Raw genomic sequence first — 27931 nt, 5'->3', positions numbered from 1 at the left:
CCAAAAAAAAAAAAAAAAAAAAAAAAAAAAAATTAGATAAAAGATTATAATGAAATGAAAAGAATAGGTGAATTTTTTTGTATTATATTTTGTCATGTAGTATCAGATGCATAATTAAATGGACAGTAAACTTACTGTAAATATGTTGCATATATATGCACAACTTAACATTTTAATCTTGTAAGACAAGTTAATTTAGTATATAATGTAGTCTTTTGAAAGTAAATTCAAAAGTGAAAAATATTTAGAAATTTTAATACTACACATGCATATACCATTTTGTCTTATTATTCAGTTATATACTCAGTTGCCAAATGAAACGGAAATGTTGCTAATTACTGTTGTTAAGGTGAAGTATATAGAAGTACTTAAATAGAGTAAATATTTTTAGCATCACAGAGGGATTTTTTTTACAGTTCTCCATAGTGCCTTTATATTACATTTTTAACATCCAGAGTTGAAAAGAATTATATATGTATTTATAAAATAAAATAATACATAAAGTGGAGGTAAAGTGTGAATTTTTATACTGTGATAGATAACTTTGAATTAGTAAACTTGTGTAGATTTTTCACTCATATAAATTTCTTAGAAAATAATATTTGTGTTTTAATTTACAACTTGCAAAGTAATTTCATATAAATGCCCTAGCCACATAACAGCAAAGCCTTCAAAAACTTCTGAAGGTATATAGGATCAGTTACATGGTTTGTTATGTGTTTTGTTAAAATAGCAAAGATGGTAAGTCTAATTAATTACATAATTTTGTGATCAAGCTAACCAAATAAGAAAAAGTATCAAATTTAGTTGGAGAGGATTGCAAATTTAATATCTTTCTTAATGTTAGGATTCCTTCTATGCCATTCACTCAAGCTTTCTTTATCTGAAAATTTAAATTCCCCATAAGAGATCACAAAAAAATTGCTAAAATTTAGAGACTACTTCCAAAGCATGGCCCCAGGACTCGGTTTCTGCAGCTGGGACAACTAAGCAAATGCATAGTTCCCTCCAACTGCTCGTGAAATTGTATTTGCATTTGCCCCAGGTTTCCACTCACTATTACTGCCATTACTTTCGAAATGCATTGTGTATTTTCTTTTTATTCAGGTATTAGCATTAAAGTATGTTTTGAATTTTATCTGGAATCTGATTTCCACTAGAATTTTAGTTGAGGCTCATATAGAATACCCTAGGAATTTAAAGTCTACAAAAATTCTTAGTTCTTTATTTTTTATTTTTTTTATTTTTATTTTTTGCGATATGTGGGCCTCTCACCGTCGTGGCCCTTCCCGTTGCCGGATGCGCAAGCCCAGCGCCCACGGGCCCAGCCGCTCCGCGGCACGCGGGATCCTCCCGGACCGGGGCACGAACCCGCATCCCCTGCATCGGCAGGCGGACTCCCAACCACTGCGCCACCAGGGAGGCCCAGTTCTTTATTTTTAAAATGAGATTTGAAGCATACCTATCACAATAGCGCATTTAAATGTATCATACTTCTATTCTAGTATGAAAGTATTGTGGCCATTTCTCTTTCATATCCATATATTGCAAATACTTTTCCCCATGTCGGTTTGGAATCATTACTCTCCACTGTGCATATGCATTCCAGTATGTTTATGAATTTTTAAGATACAATTTTAGGAACTGGTCATATGGGTTGTTTACTAATATACTTAAAGGGTAATTATATGTAAGTTAAAAGTGGAACTTACTCCTTTTACCTTTTTATCCCTAGGTGATCCATTACGTGCGAGTGGATCTTGCAAGAATCAGCTACCAGGAAGAAATACTCTTACTGGTACTTTATTTCGGTGGGAAGAAGACGAAATACCAAGGTTAGTTTATGTTGTAAAGGAAAGGAAAAGTTATTTACATATATCCTACCCTATTCAAAAGTCAGTGGTTAGCATAATTTAATTTTAACCTTTATTGTAATTGTTTTTTATCTGTAAGTTTATCAAAAAAGCAAATCTCAACATTAGTGTATTACATGGATCATAGATTTCAAGAACAGACCATGAAAATATACCTAGTTATTACCTAATTAATAAAAGAAATCTGGTTGTGTTTATACTTCTCTCCAACATCCATCTTCTTTGTACATTCTAAATTGACATCCTATAACTTGTCAAGTAAAAATTGCATAATAAAATAACAATCTAAAACCTAAATGGCGGGACTTCCCTGGTGGCGCAGTGGTTAAGAATCCACCTGCCAGTGCAGGGGACACGGGTTGGATCCCTGGTCTGGGAAGATCCCACATGCCGCGTAGTAACTAAGCCCATGTGCCACAACTACTGAGCCTGTGCTCAAGAGCCCATGAGCCACAACTTCTGAGCCCGCATGCCTAGAGCCTGTGCAAGAAGAGAAGCCACTGCAGTGAGGAGCCCACACACCACAATGAAGAGTAGCCTCCACTCGCTGCAACTAGAGAAAGCCCGCGCGTAGCAAAAAAGACCCAACACAGCCAAAATAAAAAACCTAATTGGCGAATATTTTAAATAAAAATAACCCCTAAATATTTCCAAATATTAAATATTTGTGGGGAGGGCTTCCCTGGTGGCACAGTGGTTGAGAGTCTGCCTGCCGATGCAGGGGACACGGGTTCGTGTCCCGGTCCGGGAAGATCCCACATGCCGTGGACCGGCTGGGCCCGTGAGCCATGGCCGCTGAGCTTGCGCGTCTGGAGCCTGTGCTTCACAATGGGAGAGGCCACAACAGTGAGAGGCCCGCGTACCGCAAAAAAAAAAAAAAAAAAAAAAAAAAAAAAAAAAAAAAAATATATATATATATATATATATATTTGTGGGGAAAAAAGTGGGTTGACAGTGTATATGAATAATACAACTTATAATTTCTTTTGACTTTTATTATTTATTAGACTTTCTTAGAGGCGGTAACATGTTCCAACTGTTCAGATTTCCTTACCATAAAGCAGATATATAATCAGTACCCATCTAAATTATCAGTAATAGCTTAATCTACATAGAACTCAGAGGATTTCTGTTTTATGCCACAAGGTTGTTGCCCAAGCTTTCTTGATCATTTTATTGATCATTTGGATATTGATAGGGTGGTATGGTTTCCTCTTTTCACTACACATATGTCACCTGATACGTTTTTAAGCAGATATTTTTTATGTAAAGTGCAAAGTAGAAAAAGTGTTTAGTTAAATGACTTTATTTTTTATTTCAAGGTAAGAAAATGTGAATTTATTAATCAGTTGAAGATAAACTGTCAAAAATATTTGTCTAGAGCTTAATTTATGTAGTTTAAGATCTTAATATGTTCTTCACAGAATTTCCATATTATAGAATTACTTGGGCTTTTTAAGACCTAAAATTAAGAGAGAATCTCATTAAATAATGATGGAAATACATTGTTTTATGACTGGAATATTATACCAGAATGAGACTTCAAAGACTTCAAATGGACAGTGACTTGCTTTACCTCTAGATTCAGTTAACATGTATCAGGACTTTTTGGTAAAAGTTGTATATGTACACATACACATGTACTTCTAGGTTCCTTCTCAGATACAGCAGAATTGTTTTTATAATTGTGTTTAAATGTTATCAACTTTAGAGACAGCGTTATTTACCACATCAAATTCAACTTCTAATCAGTCCAGAGCAAAGTGACTGACAAACTATTTACTTTCTCATTTTTATGCCTGTGATACAGTTCCTCTATGTCTCTAAAATTGGAGCAAATCAACTTAACCCGAGGATTTTTACCTACTCACTAGATCCCGTGGTTTTCAAAGTTCTACATTGAGTAACTTGTTTTTTGCATGATCACTTCAAGTCCAGGTTTATTTTTATTTGAAGCCTTTTTGAACAAACATCTTTCTGGTTAGGTCATAAGACTATAGTAAAGCTTCACTGCTTATGAGTTAGTTTGGAGAAGCTCTCTGTATTATAATGAAAAGTAATCATTACTTTTTTTTTTTTTTTTTTTTTTTTGGTACGTGGGCCTCTCACTGTTGTGGCCTCTCCCGTTGCGGAGCACAGGCTCTGGACGCACAGGCTCAGCGGCCATAGCTCACGGAGTCAGCCGCTCCGTGGCATGTGGGATCTTCCTGGACCGGGGCACGAACCCATGTCCCCTGCATCGGCAGGCGGACTCTCAACCACTGCGCCACCAGGGAAGCCCAGTAATCATTACTTTTAAGAGCAAAGATATGAAAAGGCAAACTAGTGAAACTAGACAAGGTATTCAGAATTAGAATTTATAATAAATGTAGGCTAGCTATATATATTTTGTCCCAAGTTTTTAGGATTCTTATATTAAACATGAAAATCCATAATTTTATCAAATACAGATAACATAATGTCAAACATTTTTGCCAAATCAGTGCTCTTAAATTTTGTTAGTCTCATTTTTATCCCCAGTACTAGCACCTTCCTCTGGGAACCTTTTTTTGTTTGGTTTTTTTTTTAAACCCAAAAGTATTTTATATTCCTTTACAAACATTATTTCAAGGTCCATAACAAATAGAAAGCAACAAACTCATAATGAGGTAAGAGTGCTGAGTTAGCAGCTGTACTAACCTTAACTGCTAGCTTGTAAATTACCACATATCATGGACCTTCAAGGTCATTTGCCAGAGTGTTAAATTCACAAAAGTTGAGTCTACTGCAGTAATCTCAACCTGGCTCTCCATCAGAATGATCTGAAGAGATTTTTTAAATTGTAGATGTCTGAACTCCACCCTCAGTGATTGTAATTACTGACTGTAATTGTCTGTTGTGTTAAGCTATGAACAGAAATGTTCAGAGAGGCATGGTTTTCTAAATACCATTGTATTGCTTATCTACCTTTCGTGACTAAAATGAATGGTCTACATGTATTTGCTGACTTAATTTTTTTACTCACACTTTTTCTGTTTACTGGAAACAAATTTTTACTCTGAAAACTACTTCCTTTCCCTAGGAACTCCTCCTATACTGAATGTCTGAAGTAGGCAAGAAATAGTTGTAAATTTTTACTATGAGATTGCATTTTTTTTTTTCTGTGGTATGTGGGCCTCTCACTGTTGTGGCCTCTCCCATTGCGGAGCACAGGCTCCGGACGCGCAGGCCCAGTGGCCATGACTCACGGGCCCAGACGCTCCGCGGCATGTGGGATTTTCCTGAACCGGGGCACGAACCCGCGTCGCCTGCATTGGCAGGCGGATTCCCAACCATTGTGCCACCAGGGAAGCCCAAGAGATGGCATTTTTTAATGTTATTGTTTCCCTCCTTTGTCACAAATGTTCTACTCCCGGAAAGCTCACCCTTGAAATGTATAATACACCGCTTCCAAAAGTGTGAAACTTTTTAGTATAAAGGAGAAAACTGTTGGCTAAAAACTATTTTATCTGGTACTTTAATTCATGACATAACTGATGTTGGTAAATTATATGGGTAAAGAAGACAAGCTATATTGACAATTACTTTTTCTGAAAGTTAAAGGGATGGATATATTGTGATAGGTTGACTAATATGTTCCTTCTCTGTCAATGGTAAAAAGATATATGTGTGTGTTGTGTCTGTACCTGTATATAAATAGTAAAAGTTCTGTGGTTTAACAAATTAATCTCTAATATTCCATCAAAATTTCTATTCAAACACCCATTCCTTAGGTATAGACAATGGAAAATGAGGTTTTGTTAATGTTTCTCGTAAAACATTTAAAAATGTTTCAAATATTAATGAAATCTTGTAGCATCCACTTTCTAGTAAAAGTTCTCTCCTTTTCATTTGGTGTCCCTATTGGTAGGAGATCTGAATTTTGGAATGGATAAACTGGGATCCATACTAGTTGTCATGTTTATTCTGTCAAGCAGGGACATTTATATGGTGTCATCTGAAATCTTTCATGTGGCTCTGATGAAAAACAAAAATACTTTTGAGTCAAAGAGCATTAGTGGGGAATAGTTCTCTGTAGTTCTCATAAAAAGTAATGACCTCATGGTGTCACCTCTTTTCCTAGCTGTGATCCCACTATTGGACTCATGTGGTTTCTCAATTCTATAGTTATGGAAAATTTTTAAACATTCCCCAGCTCAGCAGTAGTTGAGGGCAGGGAGAATAGTATCATTTGCTCAATTTTCAGTATGTTCACCTCCCCTCATCTCTTGTTTTATATATATATTCCCTCCTCATTTTTAAAAACCATCTATGATTGCTGAGGTAGATGCCTCTGGGCAAATAATTGCATGTGTGTATGGTTTTTGATGCATCCCCTCTGTTGTCCCTCTGTTATCTTATCCCATCCTGCCCTGGATGTGACCCACATGCTGAAACATTGTACATTCCTTTTCTATAAAATATAGTGAACCAAAATATGTAACATAGACTCCAAAAGTATCTCAATGGAGTTGTCAATTTTGTGTTTCTCTTCCTGTTTTTCATTTCTTTGTATATACACACAGTATCAATTATGTCATGAATAAATGTGGATTGATATACTATCACTGGCTTTTCTGGTTACCACGTAAACATGAAAAATTGTTAAGTAATAAAAATCTTAAGAAAATTTTCTCTTACTTAATTATTGTGTCTTTTGATACTTCTTTAATACAGCTCTTTAATACTGGAAGGTGTTGAACCACAGAGTACTTGTGAATTAGAAGTGGATGCTGTAGCTGCTGATATCTTAAATCGGTTGGACATTGAAGGTATATACACAGTTATTGTTAATATATGTTTTTATTTTTAAAAATCCATGACCAAAGGATGGAAAAAGTAGGGAAGAAAATATTACTAGGGAAGTGAAATTACTTAAAGAAGGAGGATATAAAATGAAGATTTTTTTCTGTACCTCTGATGAGATAGTCATTTTTTCATTTATGCTTTCATTCATATGAGTTTGTCTGCATAGACATGAACCTAAAGTAAGTGTGACACTAAATAAATTAGCCATTATAATTTACTATGCTCTGCCTTTTAATTTTTTTATTTCCAGGTTATATACCAGGGAGGAGACTTTTAGGTCTGCTGGCTATCATCAAATGTTTGAATCTTATTCACTTGCTGTGTTTTTGGGAACTAGTAGGAAAACTAAAAAAGGAGTAATACAGTAAATATAGGTTGGGATAATTTGTCTGTTTTATTACACAAAGTAGGTAATTGTTTTTCTTAAAAGACAGTATTTTTTTTTAAGTATGGATTTCTTTTCTTTAAGCAAGTATTTTTCACTTTGACCCTTGTAATATCGAAGTATTATTATGATTACAGCTCAAATTGGTGGAAACCCTGGTCTACAGGCCATATGGGAAGATGAAAAGCAACGGCGAAGAAACAAAAATGAAACTTCTCAAATTAGTCAACCCGAATCACAAGGTATAAATGATTTTCTTTTAACTGGATATTTTAATGGAAAAGTTTAAGCCATTGAGTTTTTACCTTGACATTAGATTTTGCTTTTCAAACTACCTTTAAATTTTCTATATATATTTTCCCTATTCTCATTGCTCTGAACCATAATTCTGTACCTCCAAAGTGTCACTCATTGTCTCTCTTTGCATGAGAAATTGACATCTTCATTGGCCTTGGTTTTCACTGGTAGTACCTTTTTCTCCTTTTTCATTCTGTGGTGTTTTTTAACCTCTTGTATTTCCAAATGAGCTATAGAATACTTACAGAAGAGCATTAGTCCCAACTTAGAAACACTTCATTTAATTCATCACGCTTTGAAAATGTCACCCATGAAATTCTGCCCCCATGTTATTTTCTGGGTATGTCATATAAATTCTGACTTTGATTACCTTGTACATCTCTGAAGAAAATACTCATTTTATTTTTTACTAAACCCTGCTATATTCAAAAAGAATTTGAAGGGGCTTAAGTAATGCCATGGATACAACAAAAATTTTTAAATAAAGGTAAAAGAATAGAAGACATAATTCAAAAGGCAAATGTATTTGAAATACAGTAGTAAGCCTATACTGAAGTCCAATTAAAATTTGTATTATAATCTCTTGGACCCTGAAAATCCTTTGATAAGTTTTGAATGCCTTTAATGCCTTTTAAAATAGAAATATTTTATAAAGGGAAAATTTCTAGGTTCAGGGTGTATGATACATTTATAGGTAGAAAATAATGTTTTTCTCTTTTAGATTTAAGTTGTAGAACTTAATCTTAGACTGACTTTAAGTGCTTAATTTCATAGCTTCAGTAACAACCATTTCTCTTTTGTTTGATTTATAATAGGACTACTTTTAGGTGGTGTTATATGTGTCAAGGATAGGAAATTGCTACCATTTTAAAAGCTCTTCTAGGAAAAAGGAAAATATTTCATTCATTTGCTATCTACATTTTTTAATGCACTTTTAAAATTCAAAGATCGCAGGTTTGTGCCAGCAACAGAAAGTGAAAAAAAATTTCAGAAGAGACTTCAGGAAATTCTCAAACAGAATGATTTCTCTGTGTAAGTGGTTATTTATTATAGATCTCAGAACTAATTTTATTGCTTTGATATATAGTTTGTTATAAAGGATATGTTTTAATTAAGCAGAACATTATCAGGATCTGTGGACTACAGCGATGGATCCCAGGAGTTCTCTGCTGAATTAACATTGCACTCTGAGGTTCTGTCTCCTGAAATTCCTCACTGTACACTGGCTAATATGGTAGAAGTCCACAAAGACACAGAGTTGAGCAAAGGTGAGGTTTTCTTTCAAGTGTACAGAAAATACCATAACAGACATCCTGTGTATCTAGCACTGAGATATTAGTATTTGGTTGAGTTAGCTAATTTTTTTTTTTCCTAAGAAGTAAACATCATTGATGTAGCAAAGACCTCTCTCCCATTCTTTTACCTTTTCTTCATCTCTAGAGGTAAGCACTATTCTGAAGTTGGTACAAACTGTTACAATTTATGATTTTGTGTTTTCTTATATATGTATGTCCAAAACATATGCTATTATCTATTTATTTATTTTTGTGGTACGCGGGCCTCTCACTGTTGTGGCCTCTCCCGTTGCGAAGCACAGGCTCCGGACGCACAGGCTCAGTGGCCATGGCTCACGGGCCCAGCCACTCCGCAGCATGTGGGATCTTCCCGGACCGGGGCACGAACCCGCGTCCCCTGCATCGGCAGGCGGACTCTCAACCACTGTGCCACCAGGGAAGCCCATATACTATTATTTTAGGTTTTAGATTTTACATAAATGGTGTCCTACTTGGCGTAGATTAAGCAACTTGCTTTTTTTCATTCAACATTATGTTTTTTAACAACTTAATTAGGGTATAATTTATGTAACATAAAATTCACTCATTTTAAGTGTATAATTCAGTGATTTATAGTAAATTTACAGAGTTGTACTAACATCTCCATAATTCAATTTTAGAATAGTTCCTTCTCCTCAAAATATTCTTTGTGTCCATTTGCAGTCACACCTCCAACCCCAAGTAACCACTCATCTTCCTTGTCTCTCAAGATTTGCCTTTTCTGTATATGTCATGTGAATGAAATCATACAAAATGTGATCTTTTGTGCCTTGCTTCTTTCACTTAGCATAATGTTTTCAGGCTCATTCATATTGGAGTATCTATCAGTATTTCATTCCATTTTATTGCCTAGTAGTATTGCATTCTACTGATATATTTTATTGACTAATTCATCAGTTGATGAAAATTTGAGTTGTTTTCACTTTTTGGCCCTTAAGAATAATGATGCTCTGAACATTTATGTCTTTGTATGGGTATATATTTTCATTTTTCTTGAGTAGATAACAAGGAAGAGAATTGCTGGATCGTTTGATAAATTTGTGTTTAATTTTTAATAAATTGCCAAACTGTTTTCCAAAGTGACTGCACTGTTTTACATTCCCACCAGCAGTATATGAGGGTTTCAGAAACCCCACGATCTCAACTAACACTTGTTATTATCTGTCTTTTTTTATATAGCCATCCTAGTATGTGTGAAACGGCATCTCATTATGGTTTAATCATCATATCCCTCATTAATGATGTTGAGTATCTTTTGTGTCAGCAATAATAACTTTGGAATCTATCCTTGTTCTTACATGTTTCTAGGTCATTCATTTTAGCTGCTGATTAGCATTCTTTTGTAAGAGTAAACAAGTGTTTCTGTTCTCTACAACTATTAGATGGTTTTCACTTTTGCACTGTTGTTAACAGTGTTATGTCTGTCACCTTGTGGCCATGTGCAAGAGTTTCTCTACAGAAGACATACAGAAGTGTAATTTGCCAGGTCTTAGAGTATATGTATTATACTCTACCTAGATAGCATCTATTTTAACAGGTTTTTTGTAATACAGTTAGCTTATACATGATTGGTAAATAAGAGGATAATGAAAGTTTTACTTAGAAGTCATGTTGTTTCGCATAAAATTTTTTTAGGCAAGAGGAGCCAGAATAGGAGGAGTAGAATTGCAGCCTTCGGTAGGAAAGGAAAAACCCTCTTTTCACTGCTGCATTGGCAGCAGGGGCTCTTTTGACTGTATTAAACAACAGCTAGAAATGAGCACCTACACCCACCCAGGGCTTCCTCCTTCCCTAGAGTTGCATCCTAGCATTATGCCCTCTGTGACTCATGGCAGGTTTCACCCTCTCCTCAGTACTTTAATGGCAGCCTTCTGGCTCAGAGCTCTACTTCCATTTGCTTTGTCTTAGCATCTGCGAGCCCCGTCCTAATCGAAATGTACCCAGAATTTCCATACTGTTATTTTCTGTGCATTTTTAATATCTGCTATGACAGCCTCCAGCCACACTGAGCTGCCTGCCTGACTGAGCAGTTTATTTCCTCAGGTACCAATTATTGATTTTGTTAGTGTTCTCATTACAGAGTTGCATAAGTTTTGTCTTAGCCTTTTATTTTCCTTATAAGCTCAATTTTAGTGCTTAATTTTTCAGATTTTGAGGTATGTTAACAATAAAGCTATCACATTTGGTAGTAAAGCCAGTATTTCACAGTTGCTCTATAAAATGTACCTAAGTTTATATTCCCACGATGTGTTAGAGCTTAAACTTCCCTACATCCTCAACAATATTTGATAGTGTAAGATGTAAAAATTTTTTGCCATTCTCATTCTTTGAAATTAATAAGTTTGAGCATTTGGATCTCTTTATCTGAGAATTGCTTATTCATGTTCTTTGTTCATTTTCTACTGGATCTGTACTCTTTTTCTTACTAATTTGTAGGAAATCCTCATATTTTCTGGATATCAAGCCTTTGTCAGTTATATTTATTGTAGAGATATTTTCTCCTCATCTAGAATTACACTTTAAAGTCTCCACAAAACTTTTTTTAGCTTTTTCTTCAATTTTCTTCCCTTTTCTTTTTTTTTAAGTGTTTTATTAAAGTGTCTTCAATTTTAACCTTAAATTTAACAGTTTTTTTCCTTTACTGTTTGGTTTTTGTACCTGGTTTACAATTCCTTCCCTTTCCAGATGTAATGAAAGTTTTCATCCTTAAGGTTTATGTGTGCTTACAGATTGGTTTTTCACATGTAGGTCTTCGGTTCATTTGACATTTTACTTGTGTATATAGTAAGGATCTTATTGTTATTTATTTTTCTAGATATAAAGAGCTAGTGGTTCCAACATATTTATTGAAAAGTTTTTTTTTTCCCACTGAATTCCCCAACCTCAGTTGTGTTCTCCCATGTTAATGTCATACTGTTGTAATTACTGTAGCTTTGTAAGTAATGATATATATATCAGGAGCAGATCTTCCCTCTTTAGCTTCAAAATTATCTTATTTACTTTTTTTAAAATTAATTAATTAATTTATTTATGGCTGTGTTGGGTCTTCGTTTCTGTGCAAGGGCTTTCTCTAGTTGTGGCAAGTGGGGGCCACTCTTCATTGCGGTGCGCAGGCCTCTCACTATCGCAGCCTCTCTTGTTGTGGAGCACAGGCTCCAGACGCGCAGGCTCAGTAATTGTGGCTCATGGGCCCAGTTGCTCCGCGGCATGTGGGATCTTCCGAGACCAGGGCTCGAACCCGTGTCCCCCGCATTGGCAGGCAGATTCTCAACCACTGTGCCGCCAGGGAAGCCCTACTCTTTTTTTTTAATACATCTTTATTGGAGTATAATTGCTTTACCATGTTGTGTGAGTTTCTGCTGGTGCGAGGGCTTTCTCTAGTTGTGGCAAGCGGGGGCCGCTCTTCATTGCGGTGCGCAGGCCTCTCACTATCGCAGCCTCTCTTGTTGTGGAGCACAGGCTCCAGACGCGCAGGCTCAGTAATTGTGGCTCATGGGCCCAGTTGCTCCGCGGCATGTGGGATCTTCCGAGACCAGGGCTCGAACCCGTGTCCCCCGCATTGGCAGGCAGATTCTCAACCACTGTGCCGCCAGGGAAGCCCTACTCTTTTTTTTTAATACATCTTTATTGGAGTATAATTGCTTTACCATGTTGTGTGAGTTTCTGCTGTACAACGTGTTTTTTTTTTAATAGATCTTAACTGGAGTATAATTGCTTCACAATACTGTGTTAGTTTCTGTTGCAGAAAAAAGCGAATCAGCCATATGCATACACAATTCCCCATAACCCCTCCCTCTTAAGCCTCCCTCCCTCCCACCCTCCCACCCTCCCTATCCCACCCCTCTAGGTCATCACAGAGCACCAAGATGATCTCCCTGTGCTATGCAGCAGCTTCCCACTAGCCATCTACAAAATTGTATTTACTCTTGACCTTTAAAAAAAGCTTTCCCAGGGTTTCCCTGGGGGTACAGTGGTTGAGAATCTGCCTGCTAATGCGAGGGACACGGGTTCGAGCCCTGATCTGGGAGGATCCCACATGCCACGGAGCAACTAGGCCTGTGAGCTACAACTACTGAGCCTGCGTGTCTGGAGCCTGTGGTCCTCAACTAGAGAGGTCGCGATGGTGAGAGGCCCGCACACTGCAATGAAGAGTGGCCCCCGCTTGTCACAACTTAGAGAAAGCCCTCGCACAGAAACGAAGACCCAACACAGCAAAAATAAATTAATTAATAAACTCCTACCCCCAACATCTTCTAAAAAAAAAAAGCTTTCCCATGTTAATTTTAAGATCAGATTGTTTTGTTTCTGGGAAGAACCCTGTTGAGATTTTATTGGAAATTTATTGAATTTATAGACCAATTTAGAAACATTTTAAATCTTTCTATATACCAAATTAACTCATTTATGCACATGATATATTTCTCAGTTTATTTGGTCTTCTTTCATGTCTTTCAATAAAGTTCTGCAATTTTTCTGGTAAAATTATATCTTTTATTAGATATACTCCAGGTGCCTTATAAATGTTGCAGTTTTAAGTGTAGCTTTCAAAAATTACATCTTCTAATTGCTGGTATTAGGAACTTCACTGACCTTGTGTGTCAGTCTTACATCCAGCAACTTTTATTAGTGCTAATAGTTAATATGTCTTTTTGATTGGATATTCTGTGTATAGAGTCATCATCAGAAAATAATTGTATTACTTCCCTTCCCATCCTTATACTTTTTTAATGTTTTAATGCAGTGCTTAAGAACTTAACGATGATATTAAGCAGATATGAAAAAAAAACGTTTTTCCTGGCTTTAAAGTGAATGCTTTTATATTTCATCATTAAGTATGAAATTTACTTCAGGATATTGGTAGATAAACTTTATAATCAGTTTATTATCTCTTCTGTTTCTTGCTCCTTAAGAAGTTTGGGGGTTTTTTGGGGGGGGGGTTTGTGGGGGAGGTATGCGGGCCTCTCACTGTTGTGGCCTCTCTCGTTGCGGAGCACAGGCTTCGGACGCGCAAGCTCAGCGGCCATGGCTCACGGGCCCAGCCGCTCCGCGGCATGTGGGATCTTCCGGGACCGGGGCACAAACCCGTGTCCCCTGCATTGGCAGGCGGACTCTCAACCACTGCGCCACCAGGGAAGCCCGAAGTTTGGGTTTTTTGAAATCATGAATGGATATTAAATTTTACCAAATTTTTTTTGGAAAATATTGACCTAATCAGTTTTTCTCTTTTACTCTGTTAATATGGTAGTTAAATTAATAACGTTAATGTATCTAATGTTAAACTATCCTTGCACTCCTGAAATAAATCCTTTGTTGTCATAATGTAGTGTGTTTTTTAAATGTTGCTGTATCTACTTTGGTAATATTTTGTTTAGAATTGTAACTTTTTTTTTTTTTCAGTAATTGAGAAAGATCCATACTTTGTCCCCATTAAATGCATTGTGGAGCTTTTCATATTTTTCAACTCTCCTTTCAAGAATTTTTATTAGATTGATATAATCTATATCTTAGAGGTTTGATAGATCTCATCTGTAAAGCCATCCAGACTTATATAGATTTTTGTGGGTTGATTTTATGTGGCAGGGGGGGGGGGGGGGGGGGAAGTAAAGGGAGTGGATTTTAAGCTATTAATTCAACTTCCTTAATTGTTACAGTTCTACTCAAGTTTTCTGTTTCTGTTTGAATCAGAGTTTATATCATATTTTTCCTAAGAAATTATCTATTTAATCTGATTTTTCCGTATTTGTGGTATAAAGTTGTTCATAGTATTACTTTAACGTGCCTCTTTTACCTTTGGCACTTCCGCTTGTATTTCTAACATTGTTTATGCCCTCTCTCTATTTTGTTGTGATCATTCTTGCCAATCTTGTCTATTTTGTTATTAGTTTGAGAACCATCTTTTGTTTTCAATGATCTCATTTTTTTTGTTGTTTTGAGATGACCTATTTTCTGTGGTTTTTTTATTCTTTCATTTTGATTAAACACTATTAGGCTATCTATGTGTGTTAAAATATTTCTAGGATATGTTAAAAATATTTCTTCTTGAAGCTTCTAACTCTCTTTTAAAAACTGTTGAAAAACACTTAGTTTTAAGTCTGAATATCAGAAGCAGAAAAATAGAACTGTTTCCAATTAGCTTTCTTTAAACTGCTTGCCATATTTTGCTATATAGTCTTTTTTTTTTAAGATTATTGAGGTTTTTTAAAAATTAATTTATTTTTAGCTGCATTGGGTGTTTGTTGCTGCACGCGGGCTTTCTCTAGTTGTGTCGAGTGGGGGCTACTCTTCGTTGCGGTGCACGGGCTTCTCATTTTGGTGGCTTCTCTTATGCGGAGTATGGGCTCTAGGTGCGTGGGCTTCAGTAGTTGTGGCACGTGTGCTCAGTAGTTGTGGCTTGTGGGCTCTAGAGCACAGTTCAGTAGTTGTGGCGCATGGGCTTAGTTGCTCCGCGGCATGTGGGATCTTCCCAGACCAGGGCTCAAACCCATGTCCTCTGCATTGGCAGGCGGATTCTTCACCACTGCGCCACCAGGGAAGTCCTATATAGTCTTCTTTTCCCCTACTATTATGTGCTTTTTATTCTCCCTCTCCCTTTGATTAGATTATGAGATTCATTTTATCTTCTAAAAATTATTTAATCCCTCTGTACATTAGACCTTCTATAAAAATCACATGGCAAAAGACTTACATTTTAAAATCGTGAATTAAAAGATACGGAGAAATATACAGTTAATGTAAAATGAATTATTTCAAAATAAACTATACAGAACTTTTTTTTCTTTTTTTCTTTTTTTTTTTTTTTGCGGTACTCGGACCTCTCACTGTTGTGGCCTCTCCCATTGCGGAGCACAGGCTCGGGACCCGCAGGCTCAGTGGCCATGGCTCACGGGCCCAGCCGCTTGGTGGCACGTGGGATCTTCCCAGACCAGGACACGAACCCGTGTCCCCTGCATCGGCAGGCAGACTCTCAACCACTGTGCCACCAGGGAAACCCTAGAGAATTTTATTATTCAAATCAGATAACTTGTCTTTTCTGTTTTATAAATTTTATTTTATTTTTTGTAAGTGGTAACATTTTTATATTAAAAAAATTTTTTTGAACTATCGTTGACTCCCTGTTGTGTACAATTTCTGCTGTTCAGCAAAGTGACTCCATTATACATATATATATATATTCTTTTTCATATTCTTTTCCATTATGTTTTATTACAGGATATTGAACATAGTTCCCTGTGCCATATCGTTGGACCTTGTTGTTTATCTATCCTATATATAATAGTTTGCATCTGCTAATCCCAAACTCTCAATCCTTCCCTTCTCCACTCCCCTCCCCCTTGGCAACCACAAGTCTCTGTGAGTCTGTTTCTGTTTTGTAGAGAAGTTCATTTGTGCCGTATTTTAGATTCCACATATAAGTGATAACATATGGTATTTGTCTTTCTCTTTCTGACTGACTTTGCTCAGTATGATAATCTCTGTGTCCATCCATGTTGCTGAAAATGGCCTTATTTCATTCTTTTTAATGGCTGAGTAATATTCCATTGTATAAGTATACCACATCTTCTTTATCCATTCATCTATCAGTGGACATTTAGGTTGTTTCCATGTCTTGTCTGTTGTGAATAGTGCTTTTATGAACATAGGGGTGCATGTATCTTTTTGAATTATAGTTTTGTCTGGGTATATGCCCAAGAATGGCATTGCTGGATCCTAGGGTAACCCTGTTTTTACTTTTTTGAGGACCTTCATACTGTTTTCTATAGCGGCTGTACCAACTTACATTCCCACCAACAGTGTAGGAAGGTTCCCCTTTCTACGCACCCTCTCCAGCATTTGTTATTTGTAGTCTTTTTAATGATGGCCATTCTCACTCATTGTAGTTTGATTTGCATTTCTCTAATAATTAGCAATGAGGAGCATCTTTCATGTGCCTAATGGCCATCTATATGTATTTGGAGAAATGTCTGTTTAGGTCTTCTGCCCATTTTTCAATTGGGATGTTTGTTTTTTTGTTATTGAATTGTAGGAGCTGTTTGTATATTTTGGAAATTAAGCCCTTGTTGGTCGCATGATTTGCAAATATTTTCTCCCATTCTGTGGGTTTGTTTATGATTTCCTTTGCTGTGCAAAAGCTTATACATTTGATTAGGACCCATTTGTTTATTTTTGTTTTTATTTCTGTTGCCTTGGGAGGCTGTCCTAAGAAAACATTGGTATAGTTTATGTCAGAGAATGTTTTACTTATGTTCTCTTCTAGGAGTTTTATGATGTCTTGTCTTATATTTAAATCTTCAAGCCATTTTGAGTTTATTTTTGTGCATGGTATGAGGGTGTGTTCTAGTTTCATTGATTTACATGCAGCTGTCCAACTTTCCCAACACCACTTGCTGAAGAGACTGTCTTTTCCCCATTGTGTATTCTTGCCTCCTTTGTTGAAGATTAATTGTCAATACATGTGTGGGTTTATTTCTGGGCTCTCTGTTCTGTTCCATTAATCTATATGTCTGTTTTTGTGCCAATACTATGCTGTTTTGAGTACTGTTATTTTGTAGTATTGTCAGAAGTCTGGAAGGGCTATGCCTCCTGCTTTGTTCTTTTTCCTCAGGATTGTTTTGGCAATTCTGGGTCTCTTATGATTCCATATAAATTTTAGGAATATTTATTCTAGTTCTGTGAAGAATGTCATGGGTATTTTGATGGGTATTGCCTTAAATCTGTATATTGCTTTGGGTAGTATAGCCATTTTAACAATATTAATTTTTCCAATCCAGGAACATGGGATATCTTTCCATTTCTTTGAGTCATCTTCAGTTTCCTCTATTAATGTTTTGTATCAATAGTTCTCAGCATATAAGTCTTTCACCTCCTTGGTGAGGTTTATTCCGAAGTATTTTAATTATTTTTGATGTGATTTTAAAAGGGATTGTTTGTTTACATTCCCTTTCCGGTATTTCATTGTTAGTTTAAAGAAATGCAACTGATTTCTGTATGTTAATCTTGTATACTGCTACCTTGTATTCATTTATCAGTTCTAGTAGTTTTTGTGTGGAGTCTTTAGGGTTTTCTATATATACTATCACGTCATCTGCATATAATGACAATTTTACCTCTTCCCTACCAATTTGAATACCTTTTATTTCTTTTTCTTGTATGATTCCTGTTGCCAGGGCTTCCAATACTATGTTGAATAGAAATGTTGAGAGTGGGCATCCTTGTCTTGGTCCAGATTTTAGCAGGAAGGCTTTCAGCTTTTCATCATTGAGTATTATATTGGCTGTGGGTTTGTCATAAATAGCTTTTGTTATGTTGAGGTATGTTCCCTCTATACCCACTTTTGTAAGAGTTTTTATCATGAATGGATGTTGAATTTTATCAGATACTTTTTCTGCATCTGTTGAGATGATTATGTGGTTTTTGTCTTTTCTTTTGTTGATGTGGTGTATCACATTGATTGATTTGCATATGTCGAACCATCCTTTTGACTTGGGATGAATCCAACTTGGTCATGGTGTATGATCTTTTTTACGTGTTGTTGGATGCAGTTTGCTAATATTTTATTGAGAATTTTTGCATCTATATTCATCAAAGATATTGGCCTGTAATTTTCTTTTTTGGGTAGTGTCTTTGTCTAGTTTTGGTATCAGGGTAATGGTGGCTTCATAGAATGTCTTTGGGAGTATTCCTTCCTCTTCAATCTTTTGGAAGAGTTTGAGAAGGATTGGTATAAGTTCTTCTTTGTGTGTTTGGTAGAATTCACCTGTGAAACATCTGGTTCTGGACTTTTGTTTGCAGGGAGTTTTTTTTATTACAGATTCTGTTTCATTTCTAGTGATCAGATCTGTTCAAGTTATCTGTTTCTTCTTGTTTCAGTTTTGGAGGGCTGTGTGTTTCTAGAAGGTTGTGCATTTCTTCTAGGTTGTGTAATTGTTCATAGTGTTGTCTTATGGTTTTTTGTATTTCTGCAGTATCAGTTGTGATTTCTCCTCTTTGATTTCTTATTTTGTTTATTTGGGTCTTCTCTCTTTTTTCTTGCTAAGCCTGGCCAGAGGTTTGTCAATTTTGTTTATGCTTTCAATGAATCAGATCTTGGTTTTATTGATTTTTTTTCTATTTTTTTAAATCTCTATTTTATTTATTTCCTCTCTGATCTTTATTATCTGCTTCCTTCTGCTGACTTTAGGTTTTGTTTGTTCTTCTTTTTCTAATTCTTTTAGGTGATGTGTTAGATTGTTTATTTGAGGTTTTTCTTTTTTCTTAAACAAGTCCTGTATCACTATGAACTTCCCTCTAAGAACTCGTTTTACAAATTTTAATGTACATTGATTTTTATCAGAGTAATATAACTGTCTGTACATACTAGGTAGGATTTAGAGGCTAAAGAGATTGTAAATATTTAGTGATTCACAGTTTCAGGGTTTTTTGTTTTTGTTTTTTTAATTACTCTGTGTGACTAGTTAGATATTCCTGTGGCTTTCATTAAGTTTTATTGTGGTTTTATTTAGCATATGTCAGCAACACTTCAAAATTTTAAATAGGTTTACAATTGTAATGTTTCCTAATTTACACAAATTCTAAACAGTAAATTTCAGATTTAGGTCCTTTACTTTAATGTTTTTGTATTCTTTGTCCTCTTAAGGTCATATTAGACACAAAGTGGAGGAAGCTCTTATTAATGAAGAAGCAATTTTGAACCTCATGGAAAACAGTCAGACTTTTCAGCCTTTGACCCAAAGACTGAGTGAGTCACCAGCTTTCTGTAAGTAACAATTGTGCCATAAATTTTCAGTGTCTTATATCAACAAAAGTGCGTATGTCAGGTGGTATTTTTTTCTTTGATTTGAAGAGGTTAATATTGCATGTTTGATAAATTCTTAGTATAAAAATGAAATCTTGCATTACGAGATGTAGTAGCTTTTTTGTTTTCTACACAGCTTTATCTGAAAAATAGTTGTGTAAGAAAATAATTCTTTTTTTTTTTTAACTTTGTTTGGAAGAGAACCATATTGTTTTAAGGGGAAATATGCTTAATTTGAATTAAAATTCTCCAAAGTTAAGAACATTAATAAATACCATAATTGATTCTTTCTTGGTAAGTATCAGGAATTTCCCTGGAAAATTCCTTTCGAGCTGTTAATTTTTGACTAGCATGTAGAACATGACAGTTATTTCTGAGTATCTTTGCATCTCCACAAATGCATTTTCATTAATATAGTAAACCATTTGCTAGATTTCATTTCAATAATTTAGTCTAAATTACTGACATTTTTCAGAAATTTATTTAAATTTTCATTGCAAAAAGTGAGATATCATTGAACTTCATGCCTCTTGCTTTGCTTGGTATAGTGATTTTACAGTTTCTTGCTCACTCTCTGTTTTTCCATTCTTACTGTATCAAATGAGGTATAGCGTCAAATGTTATCCTACCTCCCTACAGTGTCTTTTCTCTGTTATTTACATTTTCATTTGAGTGGAAGATTAATTGAATGACTAGGGACAGTACCAAAATTATTGTACATAGTCATATTTCAAGAACATTTTCTGTGGAGGTAGGTAGCTTTTTTCTTTTTTAAGTGAATGACATGAAATATGTAGAAAGAAATGATCCAAAGACCACATTTAAAAATTAATTTGAAGTTTATAATCTAAAATGTTTTATTTCTCTATCTGAGTAAATAAATATGTATATACCTAAATTATATTTTAGTTATAAAAAAACAAAGAAAGAAATTGAAAAAGAGAAGGAGAGACATATCCTTATTTCATTATATTAGGCAAATATAATGTATCACCAGCTGATATAATTCCACCTTGCATAAGGTTACAAAAAATGTAATCTCAGTGTTAGAGATCTGAGAGTCAAATATCTATAAATTATTTGCCAATGTTAACCATTTTTAAAGTATGAGGCAGGAAAAATTAACTGCAGTTCTAGATTTAAGAAATGGATTTTTGCCAAAATAGCTCTTATAAGCAAATATCTTCAATTTTGCCTTACAGTTGGTAGCATGATTGAACCAGTTTGTCTAATGTCAACAAAGAAAACCTGAAACTTAATAGTTTAGTAAGTGGGGAATATATTATCTCATTTTACAGAGAAAAAGGTTGTGTACTAGATTAGAACAAACCTCCATCTTTATGATTTTTTTTTTTAAATAATAGCTTTTATTGGGATATAATTCACATATTGTAAAACTCACCTTCTAACATGTACAGTTCAGTGGTTTTTAGCATTTCAGGTATTTATGCAACCATTTCCACTATCTTAATTCCAGGACATTTTTTTTTTTTTTCCAGGACATTTTTATCACCCTAAAAAGAAACGCAATACCCATTTGTAGTCACTTCCGTTTTTCATTCCTCTCAGCCTCTTGCAACCTCTAATCTATTTTCTCTTTTGCTGGATTTACCTATTTTTAGCATTTCATATAAAGAGAATTATATAACCTTTTGTTTCTGTATTCTTTCACTTAGCATAATGTTTTCAAGATTCATTCATGTTGAGGTATATGTCAGTATTGCATTCCTTTTTACTATTGAATAATGTTGCATCATATGGATATATACCATATTTCATTTTTCCATCTTTCAGTTGATGGATATTTGGGTTGTTTCCACTTTTTTGGCCATTGGGGTAATGCTGCTATGATTATTCATGTATAGGTTTTCGTGTGGACTTATGTTTTCACTTCTCTTGGATACATACCTAGGAATGGAATTACTGGGTTCTCTGGTAACTCTGAGTTTAACATTTTGAGGACCTGCCAAACTTTTTTTCCCCAAAGCAACTGCACCATTGTACAATTCAACCAGCAGTGTATGAGGGCTCCAATTTCTTCACATCCTTGTCAACACTTGTTATCTGTTTTTGATTTTAGCAACCCTAGTGCATATGATGGTGATATTTCAGTGGTGGTCTTCAAGGTTTTTAAGTAATGTTACTAATCACTTTTAAAGCTCTCTCGTGTTTTGCAACTACAGGTTTTGTTTGTCCTGTGAGCTAAATACAGCTTAAGAGAGGGATAAGGTGTTCACATTATCATTTTTAAGGCACTTCCTTAGCATTAATTCATATATTTATTATATATTTTATATTTAGTTTGATCACTTGTGATTATATTTGGTTTAGTGCTCCTCGACCTTGCTTGTGCAGTAAGAGATTGAGTAACTTGTTAACATGCAAATTCCTGCGCCCTACGTCAGAAATTCTAATTCAGTAGGTGTGAGATGGTGTCTGGGAATTTTCTTTTTAAGGACACAAAATCATTTGTAATGCAGGTGGTCCAAAGATTACACTTTAATGGAAGAACTACATCAATACATAAATCTTTGTACCAGCTGTATCCTTTCAGCATGTGTTAGCATCTGTGGTTCTTGTTGTTGTTTTATATATAATTGATCTGAATTATTGAATTGTTCAGAAAATTTAAGTTGTTTGTTGGTGATGCTTCACTTGTTTTATAGTGGACAGTAGTCCTGATGAGGCTCTGGTACATCTTCTTGCTGGTTTGGAAAATGACGGATATCAGGGGGGAAGAAACAGGATGCCATCATCATGTCATTCGTTTGGAAACAGTAAAAATCCTCAAAATAGTGATGATGAAGAAAATGAACCACAGATTGAAAAAGAAGAAATGGAGCTTAGTTTAGTAATGTCTCAGAGATGGGACAGCAATATTGAAGAACATTGTGCCAAAAAGAGGTAACTTTTTAGTTATTTCAGTTGCTTTACCTTTGGTCATTATCATTGTTCTTTAATCAGAAATTATTTCTTACTATTATTCATAATAAAAAATACCTAATAAACTAAATTGACTTCTTTGAAATCTCTTTTAAATAGTGTGTAAACTTTATATTCCAAGCAAAATAAAATTTTGGTACATTTAAAAAGATTAAACCTAACTTTATTTTTTTCTATTATTAACAAGATATAATTGATATACACCACTGTATGAATTTTCGATGTACAGCATAATGGTTTGATTTGCATATATTATGAAATAATTACCACAACAGGTTTAGTTAACATCCATCATCTAATATAATTACAATAAAAAGAAATGGGGGAAATTTTTTGTCTTCTTGTAATGAGAACTTTCGTATATATCACACATACAGCATATATATACATATGTACATATGTATCATACAGCAGTGGTAACTATAGTCAACGTGTTGTACATTATATCCCTAGTACTTGTTTGTCTTATAACAAAGTTTGTGTCTTTTGATTACCTTGCTCCAATTTGTGCTCTCCTCATAAACCTAACTTAGAAATCGTCTGTCTATATATACAATAGTAATATGTGGGTCATAAATGGGGCAAAATAGAAGTGCCTCCTTATCTCAGAACTTGAGGGAAAAAGAATGCCCTTTGAGAGTTAAACTCTTATGGTTCAGAGCAACAAATATAGAGTCAGCTTGAAGACAAGGAATGGCTTCTAGGTCTGATTAGATCGAAGGAGTTAAATATTAATGAATGAATGAATGTCAGAAGCAGTAACTGATATTCTGTTCCATTTCTCAAAGAAAATGAGTAAGATGGCAGTGTGGTTTTCTTTTTTTCTTTCCTTTTTACATTTTAACCTTTTTTTTTTAAGTATAGTTAATTTACAATGTTGTGTTAGTTTCAGATGTATAGCAGAGTGATTCAGTTTTTTATATATATATTCTTTTTCAGATTCTTTTCCATTATAGATTATTATAAGATATTGAATATAGTTCCCTGTGCTATACAGTAGGCCCTTATTATTTATCTGTTTTACATAAAGTAGTACGTATATGTTAATCCCAAATTCCTAATTTATCTCCCCTCCCTGCCACTGTCCCCTCTGGTAACCATAAGTTTGTTTTCTGTGTCTGTGAGTCTTTCTGTTTTGTAAATAAATTCATTCGTAGCATATTTTTAAAAATATTTATTTACTTTGGCTGTGCTGGGTCTTAGTTGCAGCACGCAGGATCTTCGTTGTGGCATGCAGGATCTTTAGTTGCAGCATATGGGGTCTTAGTTATGGCATGCAGACTTCTTAGTTATGGCATGCGGGATCTAGCTCCCTGACCAGGGATCAAACCTGGGCCCCCTGCATTTGGAGTGTGGCGTCTTACCCACTGGACCACCAGGGAAGTCCTCATTTGTATCATATTTTAGATTCCACATATAAGTGATATTATATGATATTTGTCTTTCTCTGTCTGACTTAGTCCATCCATGCTGCTGCAGATGGCATTATTTCATTCTTTTTTATGGCTGAGTAATATTCATATATATGTATACACGTGTGTGTGTGTGTGTGTGTGTGTGTGTGTATCCCACATCTTCTTTCCCCATTCATCTGTCAATTGACACTTAGGTGGCTTCCATGTCTTGGCTATTCTGAATAGTGCTGCTATGAACATTGGGGTGCATGTATCTTTTTGAAGTAGAGTTTTCTCCAGATATATGTCCAGGAGTGGAATTGCAGAATCATATGGTAGCTCTATTTTTAGTATTTTAAACCACCTCCATACTGTTCTCCATAGTGGCTGCACCAATCTACATTCCCACCAACAGTGTAGGAGGGTTCCTTTTTCTCCACATCCTCTGCAGCATTTACTATTTGTAGACTTTTTAATGATGGAAGTTCTGACTGCTGTGAAGTGATACCTTATTGTAGTTTCGATTTGGATTTCTCTGACAATTAGTGATATTTAGCATCTTTTCATGTGCCTGTTGGCCATCTGTATGTCTTCTTTGGAGAAATGTCTGTTTAGGTCTTCTGCCAATTGTTTGATTGGATTGTTTGGTTTTTAAAATTTCTTTTAAAATGTTTATTCCTTTTATTTTATTTTAAATTTATTTATTTATGGCTGCATTGGGTCCTCATTGCTGCGTGTGGGCTTTCTCTACTTGGCGGTGAGTGAGGGCTACTGTTTGTTGTGGTGCGTAGGCTTCTCATTGTGGTGGCTTTTCTTGTTGCAGAGCACGGGCTTGACGCACAGGCTTCAGTAGTTGTGGCTCACGGCCTCTAGAATGCAGGCTCAGTAATTGTGGCGTGGGCTTAGTTGCTCCATGGCATGTGGGATATTCCTGGACCAGGGCTCGAACCTGTGTCCCCTGCATTGGCCGGCAGATGCTTAACCCACTGCACCAGCAGAGAAGCCCTGTTTTTTTTTTTGTTTTTTTTTGTTTTTTTTTTTTATATTAAGCTTCATGAGCTGTTTGTATATTTTGGAAATTAAGCCCTTGTTGGTCGCATCATTTGCAGATATTTTCTCCCATTCCGTAGGTTGTCTTTTCATTTTGTTTGTGGTTGACTTTGCTGTGCAAAAGCTTTTAAGTTTAGTTAGGTCCCATTTGTTTCTTTTTGGTTTTATTTGTATTACTCTAGGAGATGGATCCAAAAAAATTTTGCTGCAATTTATGTCATAGACTGTGCTATGTTTTCCTCTAGGAGTTTTATAGTATCCAGTCTCACATTCAGGTCTTTGATCCATTTTGAGTTTATTTTTGTAAATGGTGTAGAGAATGTTCTAATTTCATTCTTTTGCATGTAGCTGTCCAGTTTTCCCAGCACCACTTGTTGAAGAGACTGCCTTTTTCTCTGTTGTATATTCTTTTTTTTTTTTTGCGGTACACGGGCCTCTCACTGTTGTGGCCTCTCCCATTGCGGAGCACAGGCTCCAGATGCGCCGGCTCAGTAGCCATGGCTCACGGGCCCAGCCACTCTGCAGCATGTGGGATCTTCCCAGACCAGGGCACGAACCTGTGTCCCTTGCATCGGCAGGCAGACCCTCAACCACTGTGCCACCAGGGAAGCCCTCTGTTGTATATTCTTGCCTCCTGTGTTGTAGATTAATTGACCTTAAGTGCATGAGTGTATTTCTGGACTTTCTGTCCAGTACCATTGATCTGTGTGTGTGTTTTTGTGCCAGTACCATACTGTTTTGATTACTGTAGTTTTGTAGTATACTCTGAAATAAGGGAGCCTGATTCCTCCAGCTCTGTTCTTCCTCCTCAAGATTGTTTGGCTGTTTGGGGTCCTTTGTGTTTCTGTACAAATTTTAAAGTTTTTTGTTCCAGTTCTGTGAAAAATGTTATTGGTAATTTGCTAGGGATTGTATGGAATCTGTAGATTGTTTTGGGTAGTATGGTCATTTTTAACAACATTGATTCTGTCAATCCAAGAACACAGTGTATTTTTCCAGCTGTTTGTGTCATCTTCAGTTTCTTTCATCAGCATCATATTTTTTGGAGTACAGGTCTTTTGCCTCCTTAGGTAGGTTTATTCCTAGGTATTTTATTCTTTTTACCGTGCTGGTAAATGGAGTTGTTTAATTTCTCTTTCTGATCTTTTTTTTAAAATATATAAATTTATTTATTTAATTTATTTATTTTTGGGTCTTCGTTGCTGTGAGTGGGCTTTCTCTAGTTGTGGCAAGTGGGGGCTACTCTTTGTTGCAGTGCGCAGGCTTATCGCGGTGGCTTCTCTTGTCGTGCGGGCTTCAGTAGTTGTGGCTCACGGGCTCCAGAGCACAAGCTCAGTAGTTGTGGTGCATGGGCTTAGTTGCTCTGCAGCATGTGGGATCTTCCCAGATAAGGGATCAAACCCATGTCCCTTGCATTGGCAGGCGGATTCTTAACCACTGTGCCCCCAGGCAAGTCCTCTCTATCTGATCTTTCATTGTAAGCTTATAGAAATGCAACAGATTTCTGGTATTAATTTTGTATCCTGCAACTTTACCAAATTCATTGTTGAGCTCTAGTAGTTTTTTGGTGGCGTCTTTTGGATTTTCTATGTATATAGCATCGTGTCATCTGCAAACAGTGACAGTTTTACTTCTTTTCCAATTTGAATCCCTTTTTTTCTTTTTCTTCTCTGATTGCTGTGCTGGGACTTCCAAAACTATGTTGAATAAAAGTGGCAAGAGTGAGTATCCTTGTCTTGTTCCTGATCTTAGAGGAAATGCTTTCAGCTTTTAACCATTTAGTATGATGTTAGGTGTGGGTTTGTTATATATGGCCTTTATTTTGTTGAGGTGTGTTCCATCTATGCCAACTTTCTGGAGAGTTTTTATCATAAATGGATGTTGAATTTTATCAGAAGCTTTTTCTGCATCTATTGAGATGATCATATTTTTTGATCATGATCATGATTTTTATTCTTCAGTTGGTTAATGTGGTGTATTACATTGATTGATTTGCATATATTGAAAAATCCTTGCATCCCTGGGGTAAATCCCACTTGATCATGGTGTATGGTATTTAATGTATTGTTGGAGTCAGCTTGCAAGTATTTTATTCAGGATTTTTGCACCTATGTTCATCAGTAATGTTGGCCTGTAATTTTCTTTTTATGTGGTATCTTTGTCTGGTTTTTGTATCAGGGTAATGGTGGCCTCATAGAACGAGTGTGAAAGCATTCCTTCCTCTGCAGTTTTTTGGAGTAGTTTCAGAAGGGTGGGTGTTAACTCTTCTCTAAATATTAGGTGGAATTCACCAGTGAAGCCATCTGGTCCTGGACTTTTGTTTCTTGAGAGTTTTTAAATTACTCAATTTCAGTACTGGTAATTGGTCTGCTCATATTTTCTATTTCCATTTCTTTTTTTAAAAAAAATATTTATTTATTTATTTATTTAGCTGCATGCGGGATCTAGTTCCATGACCAGGGATTGAACCTGGGCCCCCTGTGTTGGGAGTTTGGAGTCCCAGCCACTGGACCACCAGGGAAGTCTTTCCATTTCTTTTAAGTTGTCCATTTTATTGGCATGTAGTTTCTTGTAGTAGTCTCTTATGATCCTTTGTATTTCTGTGGTGTCAGTTGTATCTTCTCCTTTTTCATTTCTGATTTTATTGATTTGGGCCCTCTCCCTTTTTCTCTTGATGAATCTGGCTGAAGGTTTATTGATTTTGTTTATCTTTTCAAAGAACCAGCTTCTTAGTTTCATTGATCTTTTCTATTGTTTTTTTAGTCTCTATTTCCTTTATTTCTGCTCTGATCCTTATGATTTCTTTCCCTCTACTAACTTTGTGTTTTGTTTGTTCTTCTTTCTCTAGTTAATTTAGGTGTAAGATTAGGTTGTTTATTTGAGATTTTTCTTGTTTCCTGGGGTAAGCTTGTATCGTTATCGTTATAAACTTCTATCTTAGAACTGCTTTTGCTGCATCCCATAAGTTTTGGATCGTAGTATTTGCATTTGACTCTAGATATTTTTAGATTTCCTCTTTGACTTATTCAGTGATT

General features: G+C 35.6%; 1 protein-coding gene across 2 annotated transcripts in view; it reads left to right on the top strand.

The window, feature by feature from the left end:
* Window positions 1-27931, top strand: part of REV3L (REV3 like, DNA directed polymerase zeta catalytic subunit) — a 199266-nt gene that overhangs the window by 82369 nt on the left and 88966 nt on the right. For both annotated transcript variants that reach the window (XM_007451747.1, XM_007451748.1), the window contains 7 exons: window positions 1736-1835; window positions 6570-6664; window positions 7224-7328; window positions 8331-8415; window positions 8503-8651; window positions 19351-19470; window positions 22176-22413. In XM_007451747.1, coding sequence (XP_007451809.1) covers window positions 1736-1835; window positions 6570-6664; window positions 7224-7328; window positions 8331-8415; window positions 8503-8651; window positions 19351-19470; window positions 22176-22413 — 892 coding nt within the window. The remainder of the gene's footprint in view (window positions 1-1735; window positions 1836-6569; window positions 6665-7223; window positions 7329-8330; window positions 8416-8502; window positions 8652-19350; window positions 19471-22175; window positions 22414-27931) is intronic.

The sequence above is a fragment of the Lipotes vexillifer genome, unplaced genomic scaffold (assembly GCF_000442215.2).
Source record: "Lipotes vexillifer unplaced genomic scaffold, Lipotes_vexillifer_v1.1 scaffold1266, whole genome shotgun sequence".
In the NCBI taxonomy this organism is placed as follows: Eukaryota; Metazoa; Chordata; class Mammalia; order Artiodactyla; family Lipotidae; genus Lipotes; species Lipotes vexillifer.
The sequence above is the reverse complement of the archived record's forward strand: the minus strand, read 5'-3'. Positions and strand labels throughout refer to the sequence as shown.